We start from the raw sequence: 27,254 nt of genomic DNA, 5'->3' as shown, positions 1-27,254 counted from the left end.
CCTGTGTATTAATACTGATAAGGGCCGATTGATGTACGAGTAAAATAAGTAACATTTAAAAATACTTTTTTTTAAACACGCTTTAATGAAATGTACCCTACTCGTAATGGCAGAACTCCACGACTCCAGGAAGTGGCCACAAAGCTTGCCACAACGTAAAGGACCATGGCGATTTACAGCCAACGTCAGTTGAGCGTGGACAATTAGACCCAAGCCGAAACATAACATATAAAAATGAATGTTTAAAAATACTTTTTTTTATTTTTTATAGAATACAGTATTGTCATCAGTATGACATAAGTATACCAAGTTTGCAGTCGATACCACATTGGGAAGTGGGTTAAAATTGAGTTACAAGATTTGAGGATACGACAACAACAATAGACAGTGAGTTAAATGAAAGCGTGTAATATATGTTTCGTGTGGATAGCTCAGGACAAAAAAGAGTAGGAAAATAGGACCAGGAAGACAATCCCCAAGTGTGTAGCAAAATGGCAGAAAAAATATGTTTTAGGATTATACAGTATGTTGTCCAGCGTGATGTCCGACGTTTCGCTCCACGAGCTGGGGGCTTTTTCATAAATTGAATGGAGCAACTCACACGTTCTCCCACGATTACATAAAGTTGGCGGCTACTGTTGCTGATCTCTGATGTAGGCCAGCCGGTAATTTATTATCTCAATCACCTGTGCACACAAGCTCATCACTGGTGTATACGCCCAGCCTATAAAACACAACTGCCACAATACGCTGCCGTAAGAAGAAAATATATACCGCACAGTGAATGTAATGTTTACATCCCTCCAGGAGAAAACAAAACGACCGCTCGTGCAACAGAAAACCTTTCAACTAAATTACACACTGCTATATGGGGGTACGCACCTCTTGGCATCATCCTCCTTGGGTTTGATAGACATGATGTCACGGCCATTGAGGATCTGCTCGATGTTCTTGGCGTCGGGAGCGCCATTCTGGTCCGGAGGCCCCGAGAGGCCGAGCAGAGAGCGCACACGCTGCGACCGCACGTCCAAGATCGTGTCCGTGTAGCCCACCTCCTGCAGGTACCTGCGTCAGCGCCGCGGGCATCGCAGACGCGTCGCGTACACGCACGCACACGAGCTGGGGCGACCGCACTGGGAGCAAGGACACAACTACAGCAACAGCACTGGGACCAAGAGACACTGTTGCACGTGACTGTAGAATGGCTGTTAATGCTGTTCGTGCTAATAAAGGAAAGAAAGGAACACTCGCATTTTATACCAAAGCAGTTTGCTTTCCTTAAATAAAACTATTCAGTATTTGTCTTTTTCGTATTTGTGGACTGGGCATTGCATTGTTATACATTGTATGATCTTGTTCTGGATGACCACAGTCGCACACTGCTGGAGAGTTTTTATTTTCCATTTGTGCACCAGTTTCTTGACCAGGTTGACCCTTGTTTTGGTCTTGGCAGCTACCTTCTTCAGGTGGTCATGGAAGATCACAAACTAGCGTCACTTAACAAGCACCCACCCTACATTTTACAAAAGTCAAACATACTGCCCGACATTAACTGCTCCAGTGTAACTGGACAGTCACTCGATGGCCTGAAGAGCAATTCACTATCAATTCACTACCATTCCCCTCACTACCAGTGTGGTCGTGAGGGGAACGGTCAAGTCATAAATAAACACATGTAAAGGGTGTGTTTTATTGCTGAACTAAATTAATAGGTTTTCAGGATAAATGTAAACCGGTAAAATGTGTTTAAACAAGTAAAAACTTGGGACTCGTTTTGATTACTGGATTTTATCAGGAATTGGTGGCCTATGTAATCTTCTATAACTCACAATCCGCTAAGAAAATTAACACTTCACTTGGAAATTAATTCACTCATCAAAGCAGTCAGCGAAGGACCTTTGCGCCAAATGCCTGACATCCTTCGACAGCATTCACATTAACTGCTCTTGCTGCCACACCGGTGTCAAGTGATTTGTTTGATCCACGTATCGCGAGAGCGACTATGGGGGGGGGGGGGGGGGGCACCTTTCCTTTCAGGGTCGCAGTCCTCACTTCAAACGTCAACCGCCAACTAGAGTGCGCAATTTTCTCGAGTTTGCGCATCAAGATGGGTGACATGTAAACAAAGTTCAGCCATCTCCATCGAACTAAGCTCTCAGTCGCTAGGAGACTGGTCGCAAATGCAATGGTGACATTTCTGACGAAGTCAAACCATCGGATGCCAAAAAGGCGTCTTCGGCACCGCATGTGGAAGGGACTGCAGCCAATCCAACATTTTTAAAGGAAGTTTATTTATTCTGCATGATGCAAATGCGGATTAAATTCCTTCTTTTCTTCAAATAATGAGACTGGAATCATCATCACCAGCCATCCATGCTCCACTCCTAGAACAAGGCCCCCACATGTTGATGACAGCACTGGCTCCAGCCACGTGCATTTCCCACAAACATGTGACTTCAGAATTCATCACCACTGTCCGCCCCCTGGGGTCATGCCCCAATGCGTGCCAAATGCCACCAATTCAATGACCACCCGCTCAGCACGCAGTGCTCAAATACAGGAGCCAAACGGTTGGGATTGCGCGAGGCAGACGCATGTTTAACAATCCGCCGCTGCCTCAGCGTGCGAATTAAAAAGCGTAATCCAAGAACTTGGGACAGCAGCATTGGGTACTTAACAGGATGCTTGAATAAGACGGTCACCCTAGCGCACACGATGCAAGTGCTTGCCCTGGGCGGTGGTACACCAATGAACCAACATCAACATAAGTAGAGAAATCAATAGTTTTCTCGTCACGTGCATTATTACAACTTGAGCGGCAGCAGGCATGTTCCTTTGTGTCAACTGCAATGTGCGGTCGAGTCTGTGGCGGGAGCGACAATGCCGAATGCTGTGTCATAGTGCGGTTTGTGCTTTTAACTATTTTATGTATTTACCAAGTAAGGCACACTGAGCTATTCAGCTCTTTTTCAGAAGCGACCTGGCCACAAATGACAGCTAAACAAAGTGGCTTAACATAGAGAATTTTATAGCAGCCAATTACTCTAAACGTATTTTTATGAATATGAAGGAAAAAAACCAGAGGCCCTGGAGAAAAATCTACACGACCACGGAGAGAAGCTGCAAACTTCAAATATAAAGGCGTATATGCACAATATACATGTACGACCCCTGATCAATCCACTGCTGGATGAGGACCTCCATACGATGTGCAGTTCTTGGAGTTTACGTGATTGTGCTTTGCCACGCTGGTCAGCGCGGGTTCATAAAGGCAGAGAACAAAGCCATGGGAGGATAGAAGTGCAGTACAACAATGGATTTAATTGCACTGCCCTCTGCTGCCCACCACATAGTTTGTTGATAATGTAGAGAAATACAACATCGTGCCTTTATTCTATAACAGGTAGCACTGAGTAATGTGGTGCAGTCTGTGGTACAGGATGTGAGTGACTGGGGCACTGCAATGTGTTGTGCAAAATATAATGAATGCTGGGTGGTATGTTGAAATGTGTAAAGTGAGGTATTGGGAGCCTTTGCCACTCCATTTGAACTCAAAGTGTACCTAGCCTGGCACAAACAAGATGAAGACAATGTCATGGCAGCTCAGCTGTTGTAGCAATAGATGGCAAGGCATGGTAGTGGTCTGGAAAGGTGAGTTACAGTGTGTGGTGTAGAGTATGAGGGGTAAAGTGTGAAACAGTGCAAGGCATTATATTGGACACAATAGATATTGCCTAGTGGGGCGACGCAGAGTGTGACCTACTGGCGCAGGAGCTGCCGTCCTTGCCTCCATGTCAGCTGGCTGTTGGAGGTCACCACCGGGGTGTCCGTGTCATTTGTCTCTTCTACAAACACAGACGAATACCAGTGTGAGCCAGCGCAGATAGGACATTCACTCAACGCTGCCACGAGTGATGCGAGAAAACACAGTGACGAATACAGTACAAACACACAAGACATGCGGACACAAAAGGGGCTTTTTATTATGCCTCAGCCGTTTATGTCGAATTCAATGAATACAGAGCAATTTTTCATTTTCAAGTAACAGACACAAAGCAAATAGCCGATAGAAATGTGATCAAACCGGTGTTATCTTACAAATATGCAAAGAAACAGCTACAATGTGTTCCTGTTTGCAGAGGCAAAGAGAAACAGAGACACTCATTCAGGTAATAGATAAATGTTATTTCGGTCAACTCACAACTGACAGGTCTGCAGCAACACACAAACCAGAAAAATGTAAGCGGTCATTCTTCACCATAACCAAGTGAGAGGTTTGTCCATAGCCATCGATTGCCTAGCCAGGTGGGGCTGTGGCATGGTCAGTGCCACAATTACAACTATTGCGAGTTCAAATCCCTAATATCAATTCATCTTATCAGCTCTCCAAGGTTTATAAAAAATGTAGTACCAAATTTTAGGAAAAGCAAAAGACACATTTATATATTTACACGATCGAACCCAAAAAACCTTTTATAAAAGCAAAATACATTTGTACTTTGGAGAAACTAATACCTGCAAAGTGAATATGGGATTTCCACAACTGGCTCAAGATTGTCAACAGATTAATGCTGCCCGACACTAATTTGCAAGTGGATACAAGTTTACTTGTAAACCTTGAGAGGTCGTGGTGATGATGCCCGTTGATGATGCCCAGAGTCACTTACAATATTTACATTCCTGTTGCTCCATTGAATGTGTGCAGCTACACGCCATAATACAATTCCACTTGGGTTTAACAATCACAATTGTTTCATATTAAATACACTACGCACTCTTGATTGATTGGAATGCAATCGCGACAGCTCAAAATAATTGCCAGGAGCAGAGCCTCTGCAATGAACAAAATGGTGGCCAATTTATATTTGGATAGATGGACAGAAACTAAAAACTCAAACTGAACTATTTCAAAAATGTATTACTTTCTGCAATGTCTCATTTTTTTCTTTTTTAGCTTGGAGGGTGCAATTCGTTGTGTGGATGCCCTAAATGGTTGGTGTGAGCTCTTAGGGCTCGCCTTTAAAAAAAAGAGAAGAGTGGGTGAATTTTGCCATTGGATTCTCCCAGCCAGATACTGTATTCGTCATGAAGGCATCATTAGAGTGCGATGAGCTAGAATAACACCGTACTGTGCTGCGAGACAGAAAACTAAGTTGCAATTTTCAACATAAAACTGCTGCACAACATTTGTAGGCTGGAATAAAATTGCATACAATGTAGATGCACCGACTGCATTCATAATAATAATGTGAAAACACGCAGCCCTATATTACAGCCCGACAAAATGTGTCAAGTGGGATTCGCTGCCCTATCTTTGCGAGGCCAAAATTAAACGCGTTTGTAGAGCGATTGACACCAGCTGGGAAGATAAGGAACACATGAAATGATTTTCATTGCATGAATCTACAACAACCAAAATTAACAGCATTGTAATACAAAACAGATGTTCCCTAAGACTGCAGAAACATTGGCATTGCTTATTCCACCTTATCGTAGATGCACTTTAATGGAAAATGTGCATCCATTTTGCTTGGACCAAATTATTTATCAAAAGAGAAAAAAATGCACGCAGTCGTTACTGTAGAGGTCTACAACTGTTACAGGCCAGTGTCACACGACATTCGCTCAGTGATTTTCTAAGTTATGACGGCTGTTTAAAATATATATACAAAGCACGTTATCAACCATCATGACCAGAAGCAGCTATCGTGTGTTTATTTTTAAGGTTGCAGGTTCAGTGGAGGGGGGAAAGTTAATATGCAGGTGGAAAGCTGAGCGTGATTGCAAGTGTAAAGCTTAGCTGGCAAAGACAAAACAATCAGCACATATACGAGGAGCAATGCATGCAAATAGCGGGTGCTGTGCTGCATTAACTTTAATGGAATTCTAAAATCCCCATCTCCGAGTTCAGTGCCGATAGCACTAGGGTGACCAATGCATTTTAAACACTAAATATACTTCCAATAAACCACTCATGAGCAAAGAGTCTTCCTAGGAATTATATGGTCATTGCTATCTTAAGAAAACACACACTCTCAATTGTGAATGACCGATATGATTTCTCATCATGTTCTAGAAAGGCAAGAGCTGAAACTGGTACAAATATAGTGCAGTCTATGCCTATTAACAGGAAAATCATAAAAGCTACCTCATTTCAGACCTCCAAATATGCAGTGAGAATTTTTTTTTTGAAGAATGGCCCAGCAAATGTTGAAACGTGGAAAATTTGAAGAATGATGAATAGAATTGACATATTTTCAATAACCTAAATATTCTGGTAAATATTTGTACGAGTCACTGAAGCAAATATTAAGCAGGAAAAACCCTCTAGCAGTCACCAGCATATATGTGCATACATATATACACACACACATATATCCTTGGGAATAGTTTGACGTGTGCTTAAAAAACCAGACAGGCTCAGGGATCATCACCCTTGTGATGGGCTTCATGGCCAAGACGGTGGGAGTGGCCGCAGAAGCACACGCCAGCACGACAGCATCACGAGAGCGCTCTACTCTGGTGGCCCAGCACACACTGCTCAGTGAATGACCGATATAATTTCTTGTGACTTGAACTGGGTTATTTACCATCACCCATTTGCTGATTATGGCCTCCCCAAGATGTTTGCCATCCTTCATGGTCACGCAGTGCAACAATCCATCTACGTCCTGCACATGAGCTGATTTATTCACCATCTACATGGCGGCCACTCTCGGGCATGTTCCCTCCTTTGGTAACCACTCCATCATTATTCTCAACCACACAATGAATATTAGTCATACATTGTGGCAGGACACAGCATCTGCCAGCACAGCTCATGCCATGCAAGCGAGGCTATTATAGGTCGGTCTGTGCATCCAAATGCTGGCGGCACAACTGAAATGTCTGCTTGTTCAGACCATAGGGATAAAGGCCAAGTGAAATTCAGAATTATGAGGTCTCCCTGCTCATACATGTACTGTAGGAGCACTTATCACTGTCAGCGGGCCCTAAGCCGGGTCAATACCACATGCATATGGACACCACGAGTACATTACATACAAATAAAAGGCTGCATCATGTTGCAATGAAGCACTGCATGCTCCACAATTGCTAAATCCAATCCTTTTATGAGGCATGCTATTTGTAATCAACTGATTCCATTCAGCAAATACTTCTCAAAGGAATATACATTAGGGAAAATGTACTTGAAGTATAAAGGGTCAGAGACAAATTCAGAATAGAATGTAGTAAGAAAACATTGTAAACGCAATCAGGGACTAGAGGTTGTGGTGGATGGGGTACATTTATAGAATGGAAGATGGCAGGTTACTAACACAGGCATTGGAGAGGTACCCCGAGGTCAGCGACAAAACAGCAGGCTGAACACGAGAGTGTGGTGATAATGATGTAAGGACAGACCATGGAAGTCAGTTGTTGACTGTACAGTGCAAAGGTGGCAGGATCTGGCAGAGAAAAGGCCGTGAAGTGATGACAATGTGTCAAGTAAACACTGGCAGTGCCATTAGGGATGAAGGGATTTAAACTAAAATATAAACTATTTTACAAGCACCCTAGCCCAACAAAACCTTCCTATCAACATCTGCACCTGAGCACATGTGGCTTAGGATAAGGCAGCCATTTAAATTTTGAAAGCCGTTCCTCTTTAAGCAAAAAAATTCAGCATGGAAAAACAATAACATTTTTAAACATGTGTGGTTCCTGTAAGAACACGTTTTATTTTTATTGTAATACTCAGCTTCAATGTGATGTCTTCTCATGATGAACATTGAAAGACAGTTTAAATTGACATTGTTAACTATAGATGCACTTTGTCCCTGTTATGTAAGACGGCCCATAATTTAGAAAGCTGTTACATACAAAAACTCCGGTTTTGCCAGGCAAATGGCATAAATATACACATGATCCATGCTACAAGTGTAAATGTACCAACACTAATTATGTGTTTGCTATCAATTCCAATTGTATCCATCTTACACAATTGAGGTTATAAACATGGATGCAGTGAATATCCGCTTCGCATCATGTGGGTCCAGCTATCCTCTGGCACTTTTCAACGGTTGGGTCTGAACCAAAAGAATCCCCCACACAAAGCGAAGCATTTCGTTTTTTGACCACTGGAGGCCGCCAAAGTCACGTGACCACCACAGCACATGGTGCTTTTTGGGCAGAGTGCAGTGTGGGAAGAGGGTTGAACCAGAGACGTGTAACGCCCAGTAATAAAACAAGCCCAAGTCTGCTTGTACCATTCTTCAAAGGCATTTGCTCACTACTGTAACGCACGTGAACGTCACAATGACCTTGCAATGTACTGCAACTCGGTGTTGTACAAACAAGTTGGGCACAGTCACCAGCTGTATATGCACAGAGAACTCATAACTCAGGAAGAAGTGCAAATGCACATCACACAATTAGGATTACGGTTGATATGAGGAAGTGTGACACCTGAAAACTTAGACCAGTGGTTCTCAACCTTTACTGCAGCCTTGCACCCCTTTGCTTCTCAATTGTATTTTTTATATAAATACATAGGTTTGATGAAACAAAGCAGGTGTACTTACGTGCCTGTACTTAATGTGTTCCGATTATTTACCTTCTAAAAAAAATCTAGCATGTCTCGCATCCCCCAGAAAGGGCATCTCACACCCCCAGGGGGTCAGTGCACCCCAGGTTAAGAAACGAATCAGATCTCTCCTCCCACTGTTCACGTATCAAGATACACCTTGGTATATCCATAATAGACTGCTGCAGGTTGTAGGTTATGAGTTTCCATACTCTTTTAGTATTCACGTCATTGCAGTCTGCTGTAAGAGATGTTGACAAAAACTACTCAATCTATGCCATTCACTCACGAACAGTACATACAATATACAATAGGGTAATTAGTTGACGTTTATTACAATCTCATATTTGCTTGATAGTAGGTTTTTCCCCTTTTTTCAACGGCTTTATTTAACTTCACTTGTGTTTGTCGCGGTCAAATCTTGTAATCAAAAGTTAGTCTACTTCCTGTTGTCCAATCAATTCCACATTTGGCACCCGGAGACAATGCATGCCTTTGTCAAAATCGGCATCAAATTATTCATCAATTGCCTCCTTTAAATCTTAACTTTGGAGCTTTCGTGACTGCAGGAATTATTATTTGGTTCTTTCGGTAAAGTCACGTATAAATAATTTTTTTTTGTACTCATTGACATGTAAATTTTGTCTCTAACCCCTCCCTCTCGCTGCCTCCGCCCCCCCTCTGTCTATTTAAGGCCACCCCACAGAGACGATCACCCCTCTCTGTACCTGTGAAGTATCGGAATGACGGCAGGAAACCTCTTGACGGGTAGCACACTTTTTATTAAACCTTGACTTGTCACGATACAACGTGTGGTCACTCTTCCTCACACTACACACACTTCACTGACACGTGTGGTCACTACCTCTCCCACTACACACTCCACTGACACGTGTGGTCACTACCTCTCCCACTACACACTCCACTGACACGTGTAGTGACTATGGCTCACGCTGCATGCTCACACTGCATGCTCACACTACACTCCAGCCCCGTAACGTCCGTGGAGCCTACAGACCCACCCCAGCTTGGGCGTGGGTCACAACCTCTGGGTCCCGAGAGCCGGCCCTCACACGGACGTTCGGCCCCGGGTCCCAGGGTCCCGCCTCTGGGTCACACAGAGCCCCGGCCCTTACAAGGACAGCGGGACTAGGTGCCGTAGGGCCCTATCTCTTCCTCCGCCGTCTTCAGTCTTCGCTGGTCACCAACTCCCCGAGCGCCCGCGCGCACCGCCTTATATAGCCCTCTTGCGGACCGCGATGTGAGCACCCACTAGTCGACCAATCACGGCGCACTGTTCCTACGATCCGTTTTCCCAGCGCGTGTTACCACTACACAACCAATCGCCCCGCGCTGCCACACGATCACTCCCTGTCAGCGCGCGTCACCAACCCACAGCCAATCACCACCACATAACCCATGACCCCGCGCTGCCCTGTGATCCCTCACCTTCAGCGCGCGTCACCGGCACACAGCCAATCACCACGCGCTGCCCCACGATCCCCACTGTCAGCGCGTATCACCACTACACCTGTGTTGCCCGCTCTGTGTATCTTGGTGATATCTGTCTGCTTAAATGTCTGTCTATAATTTTTTCTGGTTAGATTTTATGTCGCTATTTCATTATACCTGATGATTCCTTGTGTTGCAATCGAAACGTCGTACGCTATTATTTAATTTATTATTTTTTCTTTATACGTGACTTTACCGAAAGAACCAAAGAATAATGCCTCCCTTCAAGCAATTAAAATGTTAGCATGGACGGCTTATTAATTATATATTTTTATGTAGACCCAAAACGCTACGGTCCCTAAACTGTGGAATCGGCTCGCACAAAAAAGCAGGCGCCACGTCTCAGGCGCCATTGACGTACTTCTCGACCGCGAGTTAAACGAAGTTGTTAATAAAACCGTTGTTTTTTTTTACGGAGTTTATTCTGGCAACAAAACAGGTGTTAAGATGTTAAAACACCATATATGCATTGTCTTTGAAACTGATTGGTCCACACCAGACAGTTTAGTGTATTCTTAAACTCCTTTTCACTTCCTTTATTTGTTTTTAGCTTTGGGGTGCTTATTTTACTTAGTGGGGTGTTCTTATTACTAGCCTGTGTGCTTTCATGAAGTTTTTACTGCATTTTTTAATATTTAAAATTGTATTTCCGTGTTTAGCTTTGGGTCCTGATGTCATCATACACCACTTGCTAGACACTCGCAGGCCAGAATCTTTAGCCAGTCCTAATTCTTTAATGTGTCTTACCCAAGATTGCATTTAGTGACAGTGCCTCCCTCTGCACAAACGGATATTTACATCGTACTACGGGTGGGGTGTGAAGGCACGCTGGCTGCGGGCCACTGGCTAGGGACAGTTTGTGGAGAATGCAGAGACGATGGACATGCCAATCGACGGTCTGCACTCAAATGCTGCTGGCATTACATTGGTCTGGAAGTTCCACTAAGTGACATGTTTTAATTAATATTTCTGGAACATAACACAGGGTTTTCAGATATATTTATTGTTCTTCTTGGTTTTTTCGGTAAAGTCACGTAGAAGGGAAGTAATAAAAGAATAAAAATAAAACATAATAAAATAATTCTCACGACGTTTCGGCTACAACGCAAGCAGCCGTCTTCAGGTGAAGAATGAGACACTGCCAAGCTAGGAGCTTATATATAAGCTGAGTTGGAGGTGGAAGAAGAGCGCCTTAACAAAAGAATGTGCATATCAAGAGGAATTTAGCATATTCATGGGAAATGCGTAGGAGGTGGGCGGGGGGGTTTCAAAGTCATATTATGCCCATGCATTATGCAGGATCAGCAGCACCAAAGGGAGGGGGGTAGCATTAACAAAGGGAGGGCATGTTAATAGTATGTAGAAACAATGAAACATGTGAATGGGAGAACGGTGGCAGGAGACCCGCAGCGGAGCAAATAATGCATTCCCTGTGGAGAACACAAGATATACAGTTAATGCCAGTGAGTGGACTGCGGTCTGAAAGTCACCGTAAACGTGAACAACAATCAGTTAAGATCCGAAATGGTTTATTATGTCCTTCCAATGATTGCTGAGCCAGAATCCATCTTCTCGGTTGAAATTGTCTCTGTGTTTGTATATGTGGATCGCCTCATGAACGAATCTCTTATGGTAGCCAGATGGCTTGCAGAGAACCTCTGTCTTGGAGAAGTCAATGTCATGTGAGCCCACTGAATTGTAACAGTGATCTGCCACGGCTGAGGTGTTTGTCCTACCGTGTTTCAGGTCTGCTTTATGTTCACGGATGCGGTCCGAGACATGTCGTTTGGTTTCTCCAATGTAACTGCTACCACAGAGGGAACTTAGTTTGTAGACACCAGGGTACTGTATGTCTGGAACCACGTCTTTTACAGACGGAACCAGATCACGGATTTTATGTACTGTGTTGAATCGTACCTGAATCTTGTGTTTAATCAGGATTTTGGAGATCTTTTTTGTGACCCCAGCAATGTAGGGTAAGGTGATGGTTTTGAAAGGCTCCTCAACAGGATCCTTCTTGATGGTTGGAGTGATGGCTTTTCGGATTGTGAAGTCGGAGTAACCATTAGCCTTAAGAGCTTGGCGTACGTGTTTGAGTTCACTGGCAATGTGTTCCTGGTCGGAGATGCATTGGGCTCTATGGTATAGAGCAGGGGTCGGCAACCAAAATAACAAGAAGAGCCATTTCTTTCCAATTCGGTACAAAATTCAGTATTTCAAGAGCCGCAATGCATCTGAGTACATACTGTACATATGTACATATCGTCAAGAAACAGCCCGTAAAGAGCCGCATGCGGCTCCGGAGCCGTAGGTTGCCGACCCCTGGTATAGAGTCTTGATGAGGGGGTTCCTCTGGGATGGATGGTGGTGGGAATCCGGCTTTAGGTAGGCATCCGTATGGGTGGCTTTCCTGTAGACAGAATGGCTCATTGAACCATCAGGTCTCCTTTTAATTAGGACATCCAAAAAGGGTAGCTTGCCATCTTTTTCGACTTCCATGGTAAATCTGATGGCTGGGTGTATGAAATTGATGTGGTTGAGAAATTGGTCTAGAGCAGGCCGGCCATGTGGCCAGATGACAAAAGTGTCATCTACGTACCTCTTCCATAAGGTCGGGTGTAGAGTGGCAGTCTGGATGGCGTCAGTCTCAAATTTCTCCATGAAAATGTTGGCTACAACCGGAGATAGGGGGGAGCCCATTGGGGTGACCTCAGTTTGCTTGTAGAAGGTTCCATTCCAGGTGAAGTATGTATTGGTTAAGCAGTGTCTCACCAGGGGGGGTACCCCAGTATTCAGCCCTTGATGAACCAAGTCTTAAATGATTGCGATGGTGTCAGGCACAGGAACCTTGGTGAACAAGGAAACCACATTAAAACTGACAAGCAGGTCGTCTGGGGACAGGGAAATCCCCTTGATTGTCGATACCAAGTCAGTAGAGTTCAGTACTGCAGAGGTGGTTTTTCCAGTGAAAGGCCGTAGGATTTCAGACCCATGAATATGCTAAATTCCTCTTGATATGCACAATCTTTTGTTAAGGTGCTCTTCTTCCACCTCCAACTCAGCTTATATATAAGCTCCTAGCTTGGCACTGTCTCATTCTTCACCTGAAGACGGCTGCTTGCGTTGTAGCCGAAACGTCGTGAGAATTATTTTATTATGTTTTATTTTTATTATTTTATTACTTCCCTTCTACGTGACTTTACCGAAAAAACCAAGAAGATGAATCCCTGCAGTCACGAAAGCTTTAAATCGAAAAATATTTATTGTCATTATCCTTTCAATTGCATTTCAGGGTGTTTCAGTACATTTTGTCTGACTGTGCTGTGTCGATGAACAGACAAAATAGCAATGTAAACAAAAGCACTGCTGCTTTTTCCACTGCTCAAGGTGGATATTTTTTGCTTGCTCTTCCTGCCACCGTTTGAGAAAATTCAAGTAACTAGTATTTTTTTCTGACCAGGTGCACATTAAAGTTTTGCACTTTACTAAACTCTGTTTTTTTAAGGGATTGTCGGTCCTGTGTAACATTGTCAAGGTCAACATTTTCCACAGCATGCGGATGCCATGGCAGTGAAGTCTACACAAAAATGCAAGCGCTTTCAAACACTGGACATTTATTTACAGCGCCTGGTTGTGAGGTACTGCAACTTTACAGCATTACTGTATGAAGCTGCCTGCAACGGTGGATGCCAATTCAATGTATTTACAACAAGAGGCACAGGACCTGTGATACACTAAAAGGGAGAATGGCTGACTACAGCCTCGATGAGTCATCCTCTTCATGTCTCTCCAAACAGGCCATTTAAGGACACGGGACTAAAACATGTGAAATGTGCATATTCCATACAGCAACGTGCATGCCAAGTAATTGTAACCAAAGGCAATGCCACTGCCACCTTGCGTTGATGCTTCCAGCAACATAGAGGATATTTTGTGCACATTATTTAAAGAGAAGCTCTGTGAAAACTATATGGCAATCGGACAAAGAAGCAGACTTATTTGATCGACTGCACTAGCTCTTGAGACACAAGCCCTACCTCTAATCATAATCAAATTATCCAATAATAGCCACCCAGATATTAGCCCTACATACACTGTATTAAAAAAAAATTCAACCAGATACCAACTAACCCTACCCCTAACCTTAACTGAACCCTTCACCCCACCCATAGCACTTTCAGTGTTTATAGCACAAACGAATGTAGAAAAAGTCAATGTGTTTGAACAGGATGACAATATCCATTGCTGGATACTGGAATGTTAAACAGCATATTTTAAATTCAGAAAATTTGGCACCCAGCTGGATGAGAATGTATCAACATTTACACTTTTCAAAGCCATATATCCCATTCATTATATGATGATACTGCATTGGCAGTGGTGCACAAGCACACTTTGTATTTGTAAACCTCACATTCATCAATACCACTGCCGTCAAATGAAAAATATAAAGTGACGTTTTGGGCAATGGCCCTTCTTCAGAACAATGGCCCTTCTTCAGAACACATATATAAATCATGTCCTCGTATACTGGATAGGAGCACCCATACCAGTCGAGCACTCTGCAAGAAACGAGAAAAAAATGTGCTCCCCTTTACCAACCCATTGCAACCAGTGTGATGAAGTATGGTCAAACAACTCCTCCATGACCAACAAACTAAATCACAGCCTCCAGTGCCCAGCAAATGTGGAGCCACTACCATATAGAGTCCAACTCAATCTAAAGTATAGTGGACACTTGGTGTGTGGGTCGCATCTTCCTTTTGAAAGCAGTACGGTGTGAATATTTTGAGATAAAGTGTGGTGGATATGCAATGGTGGTGTATGCCCAAATTTACATTTACTAAAGAGGTACAGTTGCAAACACTTACTTTAGACCCTGAATTACATGCCCCCTCAGCCACCTTCAAGAAATAAAAACCCATGGGTGAGTGCAGTGGTACTTAACCTTCACTGCACCCATTTGGTTCTCTATCGTAAAAAACATGGAAAATGTTAATAAATACATAGGTTTGATGAAACAAAGTGGTTGTACTTACATGCCCGTGTTTAATTCGTATTTTCGATCATTTACCTTCTAAAAAAATCTGGCGTGTCTCGAACCGCCAAAAAGGGCATCTTGCACAGCCAGGGGGTGTGTGCACTAAACGTTCAGAACCACTAGGTTAGCGGCTCTGATACAGGGAAACCTTTCACTGGGAACAATAAAGTGCTCTCAAAGAATGCAAGTCCTGCTGAATCCAAGAACCCCAGATGTTGCTTGCTCCTAAAACCTAAAGCTCGGCCCACTATTATGTAAGTTGAAAGAAGCATTCCTAAGGAATATGCATTTTAAGTTCCATGATTTTTTTTCAACTAAAAACCACACGTGTCTGTCTGTTCTGCTCCAGTTAATAGAAACTCTGCTCCAGTTCACAAAAAAAACTTTCAACAAATGAAGAAAAAATGGGCAACTAAGTACACAAGTAATAACAATAGTCCTCTACCAAACGATCAACTAATCTTTTGTACCAAGAGAGTACCTATGCATTTAAGGAGCTGGCCTTCAAAAATCCTTACAGGGAGGTGAGGCACCCACTGGCCATGCTTGATGACAATCATTATGGATGATGCCCACATCACAGATTTACTAAGTTAATTTAATTATGGGCAATAAATGGTAAGATTGCCAGTGACACCCACATCCCGAAGAATAAAACATAAGTATGTCCCCCTAAGCTAGCCTTGCCTCATATTGAGAACTACTGTGGGTTGAGTATGACACACTGATTACCTGCATCAAAGGTCGGAGGCTTCATGTCACCCTGGTTGAGCTCCGTGCCATACTTTAGCTTGTGGTACTTCGCTCTGTGGGAAGAGTTCAAATGCACCGATGATTATGTGTAACACAACCGAGTCACGAACACCACAAAGCACCTCGACACCGTGCACAGCATAATCGCATCCCACTCTACTCCCTGGGCCCTCTGCTAATGAGCATCCACTCTCAATAGGTCGCTCTATCTCCTCAGCTGCCACACTGTCTAGAACTCCCTCCTGCAGAATATATAAATTCCTGGCTAGCTCCCTGTTTTGAAGTCCAGACCTACAACATTGTTTCTGTTTTGCTTAGAATTTACTTTCTCTCTCCCTTGATCCTGACCCTATGTCATTGTATGGCAGTGTTTTTTCCCTCTTTTACTGGAATATTTCTTCACATACACAACTCTAGCCCATTCCCAATGGCCTAATCAACCAAAAGTCTAACATCACTCCACTACTGTATAGTTGTGAGACTACACACTTTATAAACTCCACGTACCATACAGGAAAACTGCTATTTTCGAGGACAATTCTAATTTTAATAATTATCCAGGAAGGCCGTATCGAGTTTAAACTTGTTTTCAGAAGGGTTCTTATTGTCAAGGTTATGTCAATTTTGGACACATTACACTTGCGAGAGGAAGCTGAAGTACCCTCAGAAAAGCCACCCATTTGAAAAACACTCAGCACAGACAGGTCAAGTATCTACTCGCAGTACTGTCCCTTAAAGGCACCACATTGCTGAGCATGAGGATAGCCCACACGATGGATCCTTTTGCATGTCATCCAACCAACTCTACCTGATATTCGCTGAATTGTAGTTGTTCACGATGGAAATGCCATGCACGAATGAGCTTCACCATGTGGGGAAAAGTTAATACCCTTAAAATAAACACTTTACAATTAACAAATTAAAGCAGTAACACTAGCTTAAGACGCCAGCCTGCCAGTGTCAATCCCATGGTATGCAATCGGTTGCCAGTGGTGGCACTTGGCCTTATTATTTTTTTCCAGTTGAACGCACACAGTGGCCATGAAGTTTGTGTATTGAACACTGACCGAAAGACCCAAAGAGTACTTGTTAGTCCTTTAAAATAATAGATATTAAAAAATATATTAAAACACGCTTTTATGAAATGTACTAAAAAGTTAAAAATCTTTTTTAAATCCTTCATATTAAGTTCACTTGCTTGCTTGCGCGCTTACGACCGTGCAAATCTTTCGGTCGTTTTTTTACCCACTTCCCGTGATCCAATCGAGCTGACATTTTGCACACAGACTCGTTGTGCGTGACAATTAATTTTCGTGAAATTTCCATAATTTTACACTGTTTAGGGGAAAATAAATAAATATTTAATTACCAATTGCTTAATGGTGGCAGACAATCATCTGACCCATAGGTGGCAGCCATCTCAAGCCAGAGGACGAGAGGACTCTAGCCGCCACGCATATAAAGGATTTATAGTGAAAAACTTTGTTTTTACGGGTTAATTTTTTTCTGTTCAAGTACAGTCATACTTCGGTGTACGACCGCTTTGGAATACGTCGAATTTGGTATACGTCGTGTTTTGACGAGGAAAAAATGTCTTGGGATATGACGCGCTTGCTACTTGAATGGGTCGGGATGAGTCACCGCGTACAGTACCCGCGTACACAATACTGTTACGGCTCTAACAAGCTGTAACAGTATTGTGTAGAATGACCAGACAATGTCCCACTTCAGGAACATTCTTAGAAGGCAAAAACAAACTTCAATGGACAGGTTTTTAGTAAAACTCAAACCTGGTGAGCCTCAACCAGGTCCAAGTAAAAAAAAGACAGGAAACAAAAGAAAAAAAACCCCAGAATTGTATCTTCCTGAAGTTAATGGAAGGGAACTTCTCCTTCCAAAAAATATCATCTCCTCCTCCTCCCCTTCCTCACCACCATCCTTGTAGGCTATCAACTCCTCTCAGCAAGGTAAAGTGACGTAAAATTTTATTTTTATTTTAATTTATTTATGAATTTATTTTAAGTTATGTATGCATTTTAGTAATAAGTAGTGTCTACATTATTTTATACAACCCCATTAATGTAATATGCCATATAAAATATAATTTCTTACTCTGGAACGGATTATTTCCTTTCCCTTTATTTCTTATGGGAAAAATTCTTTGGTATACGTCATTTTCGGTATAAGTCCTATCTTCTGGAATTAATTAACGACGTATACCGAGGTACCACTGTACTTTGCATTATATATGTTTAATATACTGTTGTTGTAACTGACTAAAAATTAAAAGCGTGGGGCATAATGTAAGGGGCCGTGGGCAATTAGACCCAAGCCGAAACATGACATGTAAAAAATAATGTACAAAAATATATTTTTTACGATAGAATATAGTACTGTCATCAGTATGACATAAATATACCAAGTTTGCAGTCGATACCACGATGGGAAGTGGGTTAAAATTGACTTACAAGATTTGAGGATACAACAACGACAACAACAGAGTGAGTTAGTAGAAAGGGTGAGAAAGAGTCCATTCTGGCAATTACTCAAGTAAAGATATTAAGGCTCCCTTTTCCTAATCAAATAAATGCCCCTAATTCACATTCTCCCTGTGTCCAACATATAGATGCTTTGTACGTCGAATCTGTGTCTATTGCACTTTGGCATATCCCAGGCTGACGTAATATGCCACGCAGATTCACACTTGTGAACGTTGATACAACACCAGTTTGTCAGTAGGAACATGCCAGGCGGCAGGGTCGAGTTACATCTCTGTCGCTCACCAGTGAATGCCCTCTCTCGGCGGGTGACGGCGTCTGCTACAACCCAGACTAATGACCCCAACGTGGCGCCGAGGTGGCATTTAATTCCAAAACCCTAAGCCAGGGGTCGGCAACCTACGGCTCCGGAGCCGCATGCGGCTCTTTACGGGCTGCTTCTTGACGATATGTACGTATGTACAGTATGTTCTCAGATGCATTGCGGCTCTTGAAATACTGAATTTTGTACCGAATTGGAAAGAAATGGCTCTTCTTGTTATTTTGGTTGCCGACCCCTGCCCTAAGCCAACGTCCCCGGAAACCGCTCATTCTGCACGCCAAGAGATCGAGTGGCCCCTTAACTAGTGCCATGCACGCGTAGTTACTACCACTTGGGCATACTTATCCTCTTGGTCACATTTACTCTATATACTGTTAATGTGCATGGCTTGGAGAAAATCTTGATATCATGGGACTTAAAGCAGTTGTCCTGAGCAATGGTAAGGTTAAAAATAAATTATCATTAACTTTGGCATTCATAACTAAAAACAATGTATTGTAAACATAAAGCTTTAATTTCATAACATGAAACGTTAAACTATTTGCCAAAGTGTCATCATCCCACCAATAGTTGCCTAAATCAGCTTGCCCATTTTTATAACAGACCGCCCAAATTTGTATGTTCAATGGGTCGTTGCCACATAACCAGCCAAGATGTACGCTAGTTAGCCCTGGTTCATCTTGATGACAGAGCACTTTTGTCACAAAACAGAGTGACATTCTGAACAGTGCTCCCCCATTTTAAATTACCCTGGAGGACTTGCGACTAGAGCCTGTAGTTCACTCACTCTCTATGAGGGGGTTCCCCTACACCTAAACTTATTATCAAATTGATGCATATGTAACATTTTATTAATTAGCCAAGTTCCCTGAGAGCTGGCCACTGGAATAGTGTTTTATTGTCTAAATCTGGAGAGTGTCAGTGACCGTTGTATACAAATGTAGTTTTTATTCGTGCTTCAAGCTTATATTAAATGAGAAAGTAGCTCATGCACTAAATGTAGCTCATGCACTGAATGCCAAGTCATTTGCTGCTAAATTCCCTATGCAGACCTCTTTTCGAACCATTGGCCACTTTATCAAATTGAATGCTGACCAATAGCTGGTATTCCATCGAGCCATAACCTCGGCAAGGCGGCAGGCATTTGTGTCAGGTGGTGATGGCACATGGCTGTAATCCAGCACTGTGGAGGAGAGGGTCGGTGGACAGAACAAATGTAGTTAAACTCCCTTCCCGTAAGCTTTGAGGTACCATACCCTGACTTGCAAGAAGGCAGTGCAGCAAGTGGACTAATTACAATTTGTTTCCATCTGTATGGGAGAGTGCTGCTCCCTCACATGTGAAGAGGAGTCGGAGACTGGTTATTCTTTAACCCACAGCCACACACATTCCAAAACCAACCTCGAACACGTGTCTCACAGCCCCTTTAAAACCCTCTATCTCTGCCCTCGTTCCCAATACACATCCTCGTCTCTCGCACGCCTGGTGACGTCAGTGCCCTTTAATCCTTGACCCCCGTCTCCCGTCTAGTATATTCCTGTACGTGTGATTGGTGCGTGTTATACTGAGTGCGGAGATTTCATGTCTGCATGGTAAGGGTGGCTCGCAGATCCCTTACACATGCATGGATTTCCTCCCACTTGTATAAACATGCATATATTGGTTGAAAACATCTATATATATAAAAGGGAAATTTGTGAATATGTGTGTCTGTTCGAAATGTTGCGCAGACTTCCCAACATGCAACAAACTTGAAATTTGGTATGTGGGTAGCTTCCAGACTGTACACAATGCAGGTATAAAAAATGACTTTTATATTTTGGTGAGGGGGGGGCGCAATAATGGACGTCACATCTGTGATGTCACCCACATGCGGCAGCGTTAAGCAGTGTGCCTGCTGACGTCACACATCCCCCCACGCACCCTCCACGTAGGCCGTGTATTAATCCAAGACAAGAATCCAAGTTTCGGACGAAGCCGGGTAGTGGCACATCCACCATTTACAGTTAAGACTAATGAGAAATCTGTTTTGAGGACTTTTCCCAAGTTTGTCCCTAAGGTCTCATCAGACTTACAAGTAACACCAGAAAATTATCCTGCATCCTTTTTGTCGTGCAATTCTGAAAGAATGTGACATTCACTTGTTGGCATGTCCCATTCCAAGCTGATATACCCAAAAGGATCCAGGTTGTAACAAGAGGTGGAAGTGCATTTCTAATCCCAAGGTGTGCAAGTCAATGTTGGAATAACTTTGTAAATGCACAAAACACAGATGTTGAACTAATTATAATGAGTGGTGCCTATCAAGCCTGTTTATAACCTTGCATGGTAAATAACATGACATTGTGGCACAAGAGGGATCAATTGGTCAGACTTAAAACCCAAAAACTAAATTATCTTCCCAAGAATGCAAAAGCTGAATGGGAACCCCATTAATACTGGACCCATTTTTCTATTTGTGCGAGGGCTTTTCAGTATGCTATGATGAAATTATCCCGCCAAGGTAAGAGATTGGTCCAATACAACTGGGTGAACAATTGTAACTGAATGCACTCATTAGGGCGCCATGGGCAACAGATGAAGGGTGGGACAAGCAGCATGATTCACTGTGCACAGCCACCAATTCCAGAACAAGCTGGTTGTTTACCCACCGCCCACATGGCCATTCCACTCATTCTCTGCTCTCACTTTTTAATATGTGCCCTTTCTTTATAGATGTGGTGTATTTTTTTCAAAAGATTCTAAATTTCCAGTTAGTAATGGTGATATCCAGCTAGGAAGCAGCTTGCAAGCAAACATTTGGAAGCTTACATCCTGACATCTAAGCAACTGCCAAACACTGATAAATTAATCCCGGTGCATGATCAACTCAGCTTATCATACCTCCAGGGTCAAAACAACAAAATGAACACTCATTTTCAAAAGTAAATCCTGGTTGTCCAATGGGGAGATTAGCAGCTACCATTGGAATGTATAATTACCATAAATGGCTCAGGTAATGTTGTTTAAATGAAGCCATGTAAAAAGCAATAAAGCAAATTGGTGTAGTGTGTCAGTTGTCTTTCCTTGTAGGCATCAGGCCTCCTCTGGGCACTCCACACATAAAGTGAGACTTAGGCCTTCCTGAACCTTAGCCTAGCTCAGGAATTAATGCTGAACTCCAAGAATCTTTCATTTGTCTTTGACTAAGGCATTCCTTCAAGTGGGACTAACATCCAGTGAATATGCAAAAACACTGGCCTCTTCCAGTCTAGTTATTGCCTTGATGTACACTTTGGGTTTTTACTTTCAAAGAGTGGAAAATCAACCATGGACCAATTAAGAACGTTTATTGTTCTGGGTTCGACACATGTTTGTAATTTGTATCTCCCTCTGCAATTATGTCCTTGTTCTGGGTTTATTAATAAAAAAGCACAACTATTGTGTCCAAAATGTCAGTGTTCTAGGCATTTGCACACAACCCTGTTCTACATTCAATCTTGATTTGAAGCTTTCGTGACTGCAGGAATCCATACTCTTTGGTTCTTTCGGTAAAGTCACGTAGATAGAAAAACATTTTCTGTTTTACATTGTATTGCTTCCCATACATTTACTTTAAAAGTTGCTGTGGAGGATGTGACACTGTAGCTCAGTGGCATGACTCACAATTGGAAGGTGTATAATTAAAATCCAAAAAAACAGGAGGCTCATACCATCATCCTGTTAGATCATTAAAATTGTGAAAATCCAACAGTGGTGCTGCTGCGGAGAGTGGCTTCCACCACAGGAATGTGACATTCCCACCAATCACTTAGGGCTGCCAACAAAGGTGAGCACCCACTAATGCTCACTGACTATGGCCTTTTAATTGAACAAGAGTGGAGGCATCGCTAGAAACATAACGGCAAGTAAAGGAAGATGAGACCCTAAAAACTAATTATTTTGTCACAAAATAAATAAACGTGACTTCAGCTTTAAAGCGACAAGTATGTTTTACAATACGGATCAACCACAAGGCCTTCTGGGAGTGTACACTTCATGTTAACCACAAGGCCTTCTGGGAAAGCATAATTTCAGCTGCTTTGTTCAATGCAGGCAAACTCTGGACCAGTTTTGTCAGTGTCCCTAGCGAGGATGTCTGCATCTCTCCCTGCACCAATGATGGTAAATTTCCAGATGTTATAGGTGGAAATGCTCTCTTTAAGATATGGGTCTTTACACTTAATGCTTCAATCTCATGTTGGTATAAGTTGAGAGCCGTTTGATTTGAGTTGCATCTTCCTCTGAGATCGACCCTCATGAGCGTTCCAGGCTCATGCAAATGCAGTCCGTTCATTTACTCGCACCCACGCACATTATGACGCGTGCGCACGAGCACCCTTAAGGCGTGCATAGCAAGGCACTATAAAGGGTGGTTTAACAAAAATGCAGAGAATGCAGACGGAGGAAAGCAGACTCCCCAAAAAACATAACGTGGCAAATTTGTTAGGAAAGTCGTACAAAGTTTTAAATGAGGCTGGGTGGCTAGTTATGAAAGAGCCATTCATGCAGCATGCAGCACCGCTCACCTTAGAGCTATGGGTGGAACCAAGACCACATTTTAACCGGTGGCATTCTTTCTTAGAATCTGACCTTTCAGCATTATTTCACAAACTAGCCTTTTTCCCATCCAAGGACGGGTGTATTGCAGTAAATCTGAAACTTGCAAGCGAAAAGCAGACCACGACGTGATATTAATTGCATCAATTCGTGTGCAATTGGTAAGGCCGCGGTGACAGACTTATTTCATTTAAAGGTTATAATCCCTTGTTCATCATGACGTCCTTTTTACTTCTACGTCTCAACAGCGTTACGGAGATCGCGTGACGTGAGGGTTCCGCCTTTGTAGTGAGGGTTATAAGTTGACGCTCAGGAGGGGGGAGGAGGCGCCTCGCCCTCCCCATGTGGAGTGACGTCACCCGATAATTATTATTAAGGACGGGGGTGTCCATTTGGAGGATGTCACATGTTAATGATTATTAATGAGGGGGGCTGTTCGATGTGGAGTGACGTCACCCGCTCATAATTATTAATTAGGGGGGGGGGTGGTCCATGTGGAGGACGTAACCTGTTCATGATTATTAATGAGGGGGGCTGGTCGACGTGGAGTGACGTCACGTGCGGGACAGATATTCTTGGCTCATTATAATAATTAATAAGAAAATAGTTTTCCATAAACAATGTCACATAGCCCATGATGAAATAACAAGTCAATAAAATATGTGAGCAGTGCAATCACATTACATCCAATTTGCCATTCTGCCAAATTTCCCGATGCTGGATGTAATTACCAGCGAAACGTCGTACTCAAAAATTGTAAATGTTGTGGATTCACTTTTCAACACACCGGTGGGCTAAAGCAGTGAACTATTTGTTTTTGTCAACATGACACTTTTTTACTGATTGGCCGTGTCGGGTGGTGGAGGGCTACGACACATATATAAATAACGTGATCGAACCCAAAAACGTTTATTATGAATAATATTGGTCGCGAAAGCCTACGTGTTAAACTACATATGATAACATTGGTACAGTACAACGTGGTTTGGCCAACAGATTGGTGGCAAAAATATTCATTATTTGACCTTTCATTGAAATATATTGAATAATATACGTTCTCATTTAAACTCTTTTATTTAGGCGAACAAAAATCCCAAGCTATTAGAACGTTTACATTGCATACATTAAAACCTTTTAATAGCTTGTTTTTACATCCCATATCTCAAGTCGAGTGGAAGAATAGGCCAAAGGACTCCAGAGACCGCTCCAAGTCGAGGCCTGGCCGACAACAGTAGCATGAGCAAGCAATCGCAGTACTGCGACTTTAGCAATTTAATATGGATACATCGTAAAACATTTTAAGATTCCAATTGGCACAAAAACAACTCAATAACAATGAGGCGGCCCCATCAGATGAACACAGAGTTTGAATGCCCCTTTTCTCAAACCAGTTCAACCGCACCATTTTGATGCAGAAACCAGAGAAGCAAACAAGGGCATGTGGATGACTTTTGGAAATAACACCCTTGGAAGAGTCGCATGAATGTGTTCTGTATTATTAATGGGCAGCCACGTGACTGCCAAGTGAGAATGACCCAACGGAAAGTTGATCTGTCATTCACTGGGGCCAGCGGCATGGTGAGTTTCTTTAAGTCACCTGTATGTCCATGTTAATCACAACGCATATTTACGTTTCCACAGCGACTCTCGAATAGTAATCGGCGAGTGGCCAGAACTGCTTTAAGTATCTCCCACTGTCATTAAAAACACCCTTATTGTCGAGATCAAGTGAACATTAATTATAAAAGTAAACATTACAGCAGCGATAACTGTACAACAGCTAGCCACTGGGGCTCTTTTAGACATATAATGCATAACATAAACTGGACCATGAGGCCCAGTCATGGGCAATGTCTTATTAAAATTATTACAAAGCACCTGAAAGTTGATTTTCCTGTGCAGGGCTGGCTTTAAACAAGCACACATTAACAAAAAAATGTAATCCTGAAACACTTAACCGCAACTGGACTTTCTCTCTCGGACGTTTTGAATAAATCACATGAATAGTGGATGCATTGTTTGTATTAAACTGTTTTAGGCTTACTTTATACAGTATTTAATCACTGTATATTCAATGTATAGTGGAAATACATAACATAAATGTGTTATTATTATATTATTCTACGTTAATTTCTTGTCATCATGAAGCCACCCACACCAATTGTTCCCACCCACCACATCTCGCTGCGTTGGCAAAATGTTAACTCCCTCGCCTGGTCGTGTGGAATTTTTCCGGGTCTTCCGGTTTTTCCACGTGATGTATGGAATTACTTTTGTGATCAGTTTGTAATCCTACGTACGCACCTCGCTTAGCATGGTTGGTCACGTACAGTGCGAAATTAGTTCAACATACATGTCGAATTTCTGTATTACCGTACATAGCCAACTGTGCCAATCGGAGGTGCGGGGGAAGGACAAACTAAACAAAGCCACATGGTTGCGCTATCATTCATGGCCAGGTCATAACTGAAAAAAAGCTATACAGCTCAGTGGGCAGTACCTGGTAAAATACAAAGTTCGGTTTAAAACTTTCAGTGCCACAGATGCAGCCACAGGCCAAGTGGTAAATATATGTTTGATGTTCTATAAACGAATTTCATAGCTACATAAACATAAACAATCCACAAATTTACTTGACAATACGGCCTAATCTAAACAACCTTCAATTACATATAAGGTGTGAAAAATCTGCTTTTAAATTCCATTTAATATAAATATAATGCATTTAGATCAAGCAAAAAATACCCAAATGAAGACAATATTACAAACCTATGTATTACTTAATATTGGCCAATTATTGATAAGTGTATTAGCATGCCAGGCATTTGTCAAGGCTAGAATAGTACAGCACACATTATTGCACGAACAGTGATTAAAAGCATTGACCTACGTGAAATTGTGTTATTTATCTACACAGCACCCCTGACGGGCAATGCGTTTAGTCAATCGACATTCGAAAGGCTTTAATCCCGACCAGGAAGCACTCTTTATTTTGCTTCTCAATCCACTCGTATACGGCACACATCACTGTCACTAGCAAATTGCTTTCTCACAAGTGATTCTTCGATTGAGGAAACATCATGGAAGTCACAAGATAACAGGTCCGGCGAGTGGTGAGGGGGGGCTGGTATAGTCTTCTCTGGATGCTCGAGAATTTTATTCAGAGTTTAATGTATTACAAAAAGATGATTTAAAAGGTATGTAAAGTAAATGGCGGTTAACCTATTGCTATGAAAACAGGTACTCTCTATAAAAAAACATGTACTCTTAACTTAAAATCCATCCTTTGCTGTAACACTAATCATCTCATCAGGCTACAGAGTATGACAACTGCTCATGCTCATACTAGCAGTATTGTCCACTAAGACACTTGACAATTCCAGTAAGAGGATCCGCAAGAGTGCTTGTTGGTTTATAAGCCCCATTAAAGTACATGTTCCATTTTGATGGCAGCATTACAGAAAGGAAAGCTTACATACAAAGCCATGCTCATTCAGCATCCAAACAAAAGTAGTTATTTATTGACGCTGCCTCTGCAATGGATACTTACACTGTGACAGGCTATATCACATGCAATGAGAACGTGCTTCTCGTTTAAAATATGCCTTCAGGATCTTTTTAGACACCATATTTTCATTTAATGGTGGCTGAGGGTTGGCCTGCTGCAAGTAGGGCCACTCCATTGCGGCCGTTGCTGACGGTATGCATGGGGGGACGCCTTAGCGTGCACATAGCCTGGCACAAGCACCATGGTGATATCACCGCCACTTCGTGGCGAATGTCAGTTGTTGTTGGGGGGACACTGGAGGCTCCCGCCGACATGGCAAGCACTCACAGATGTCCTCTGCAGCGATTCAGTGGTGATGGGTCCTGGTGACCCTTTAGGATGCTCCCATAACTGTTGTTTTTACACTTTCGGCTCATTCCCACCACGGGATGACTATTTTCATGCATTTTTAGTGCTAGTTGAGGCTGCACCTGCAG

The 27,254-nt window shown here is 42.6% G+C and overlaps 1 protein-coding gene across 5 annotated transcripts in view; it reads right to left on the bottom strand.

The window, feature by feature from the left end:
• The window catches only part of LOC133346950 (striatin-3-like), a 103,628-nt gene that overhangs the window by 50,176 nt on the left and 26,198 nt on the right, over positions 1 to 27,254 (bottom strand). For all 5 annotated transcript variants that reach the window (XM_061558784.1, XM_061558783.1, XM_061558782.1 and 2 more), the window contains exons 3-5: positions 15,852 to 15,925; positions 3,764 to 3,845; positions 883 to 1,065 (exon numbers count right to left, since the gene is read on the bottom strand). In XM_061558784.1, coding sequence (XP_061414768.1) covers positions 883 to 1,065; positions 3,764 to 3,845; positions 15,852 to 15,925 — 339 coding nt within the window. The remainder of the gene's footprint in view (positions 1 to 882; positions 1,066 to 3,763; positions 3,846 to 15,851; positions 15,926 to 27,254) is intronic.

This window comes from Lethenteron reissneri, chromosome 25 (assembly GCF_015708825.2).
Source record: "Lethenteron reissneri isolate LAM-NWPU_2019-01 chromosome 25, ASM1570882v1, whole genome shotgun sequence".
NCBI classification, from domain to species: Eukaryota; Metazoa; Chordata; class Hyperoartia; order Petromyzontiformes; family Petromyzontidae; genus Lethenteron; species Lethenteron reissneri.
This window is presented reverse-complemented; position numbering and strand designations above follow the sequence as displayed.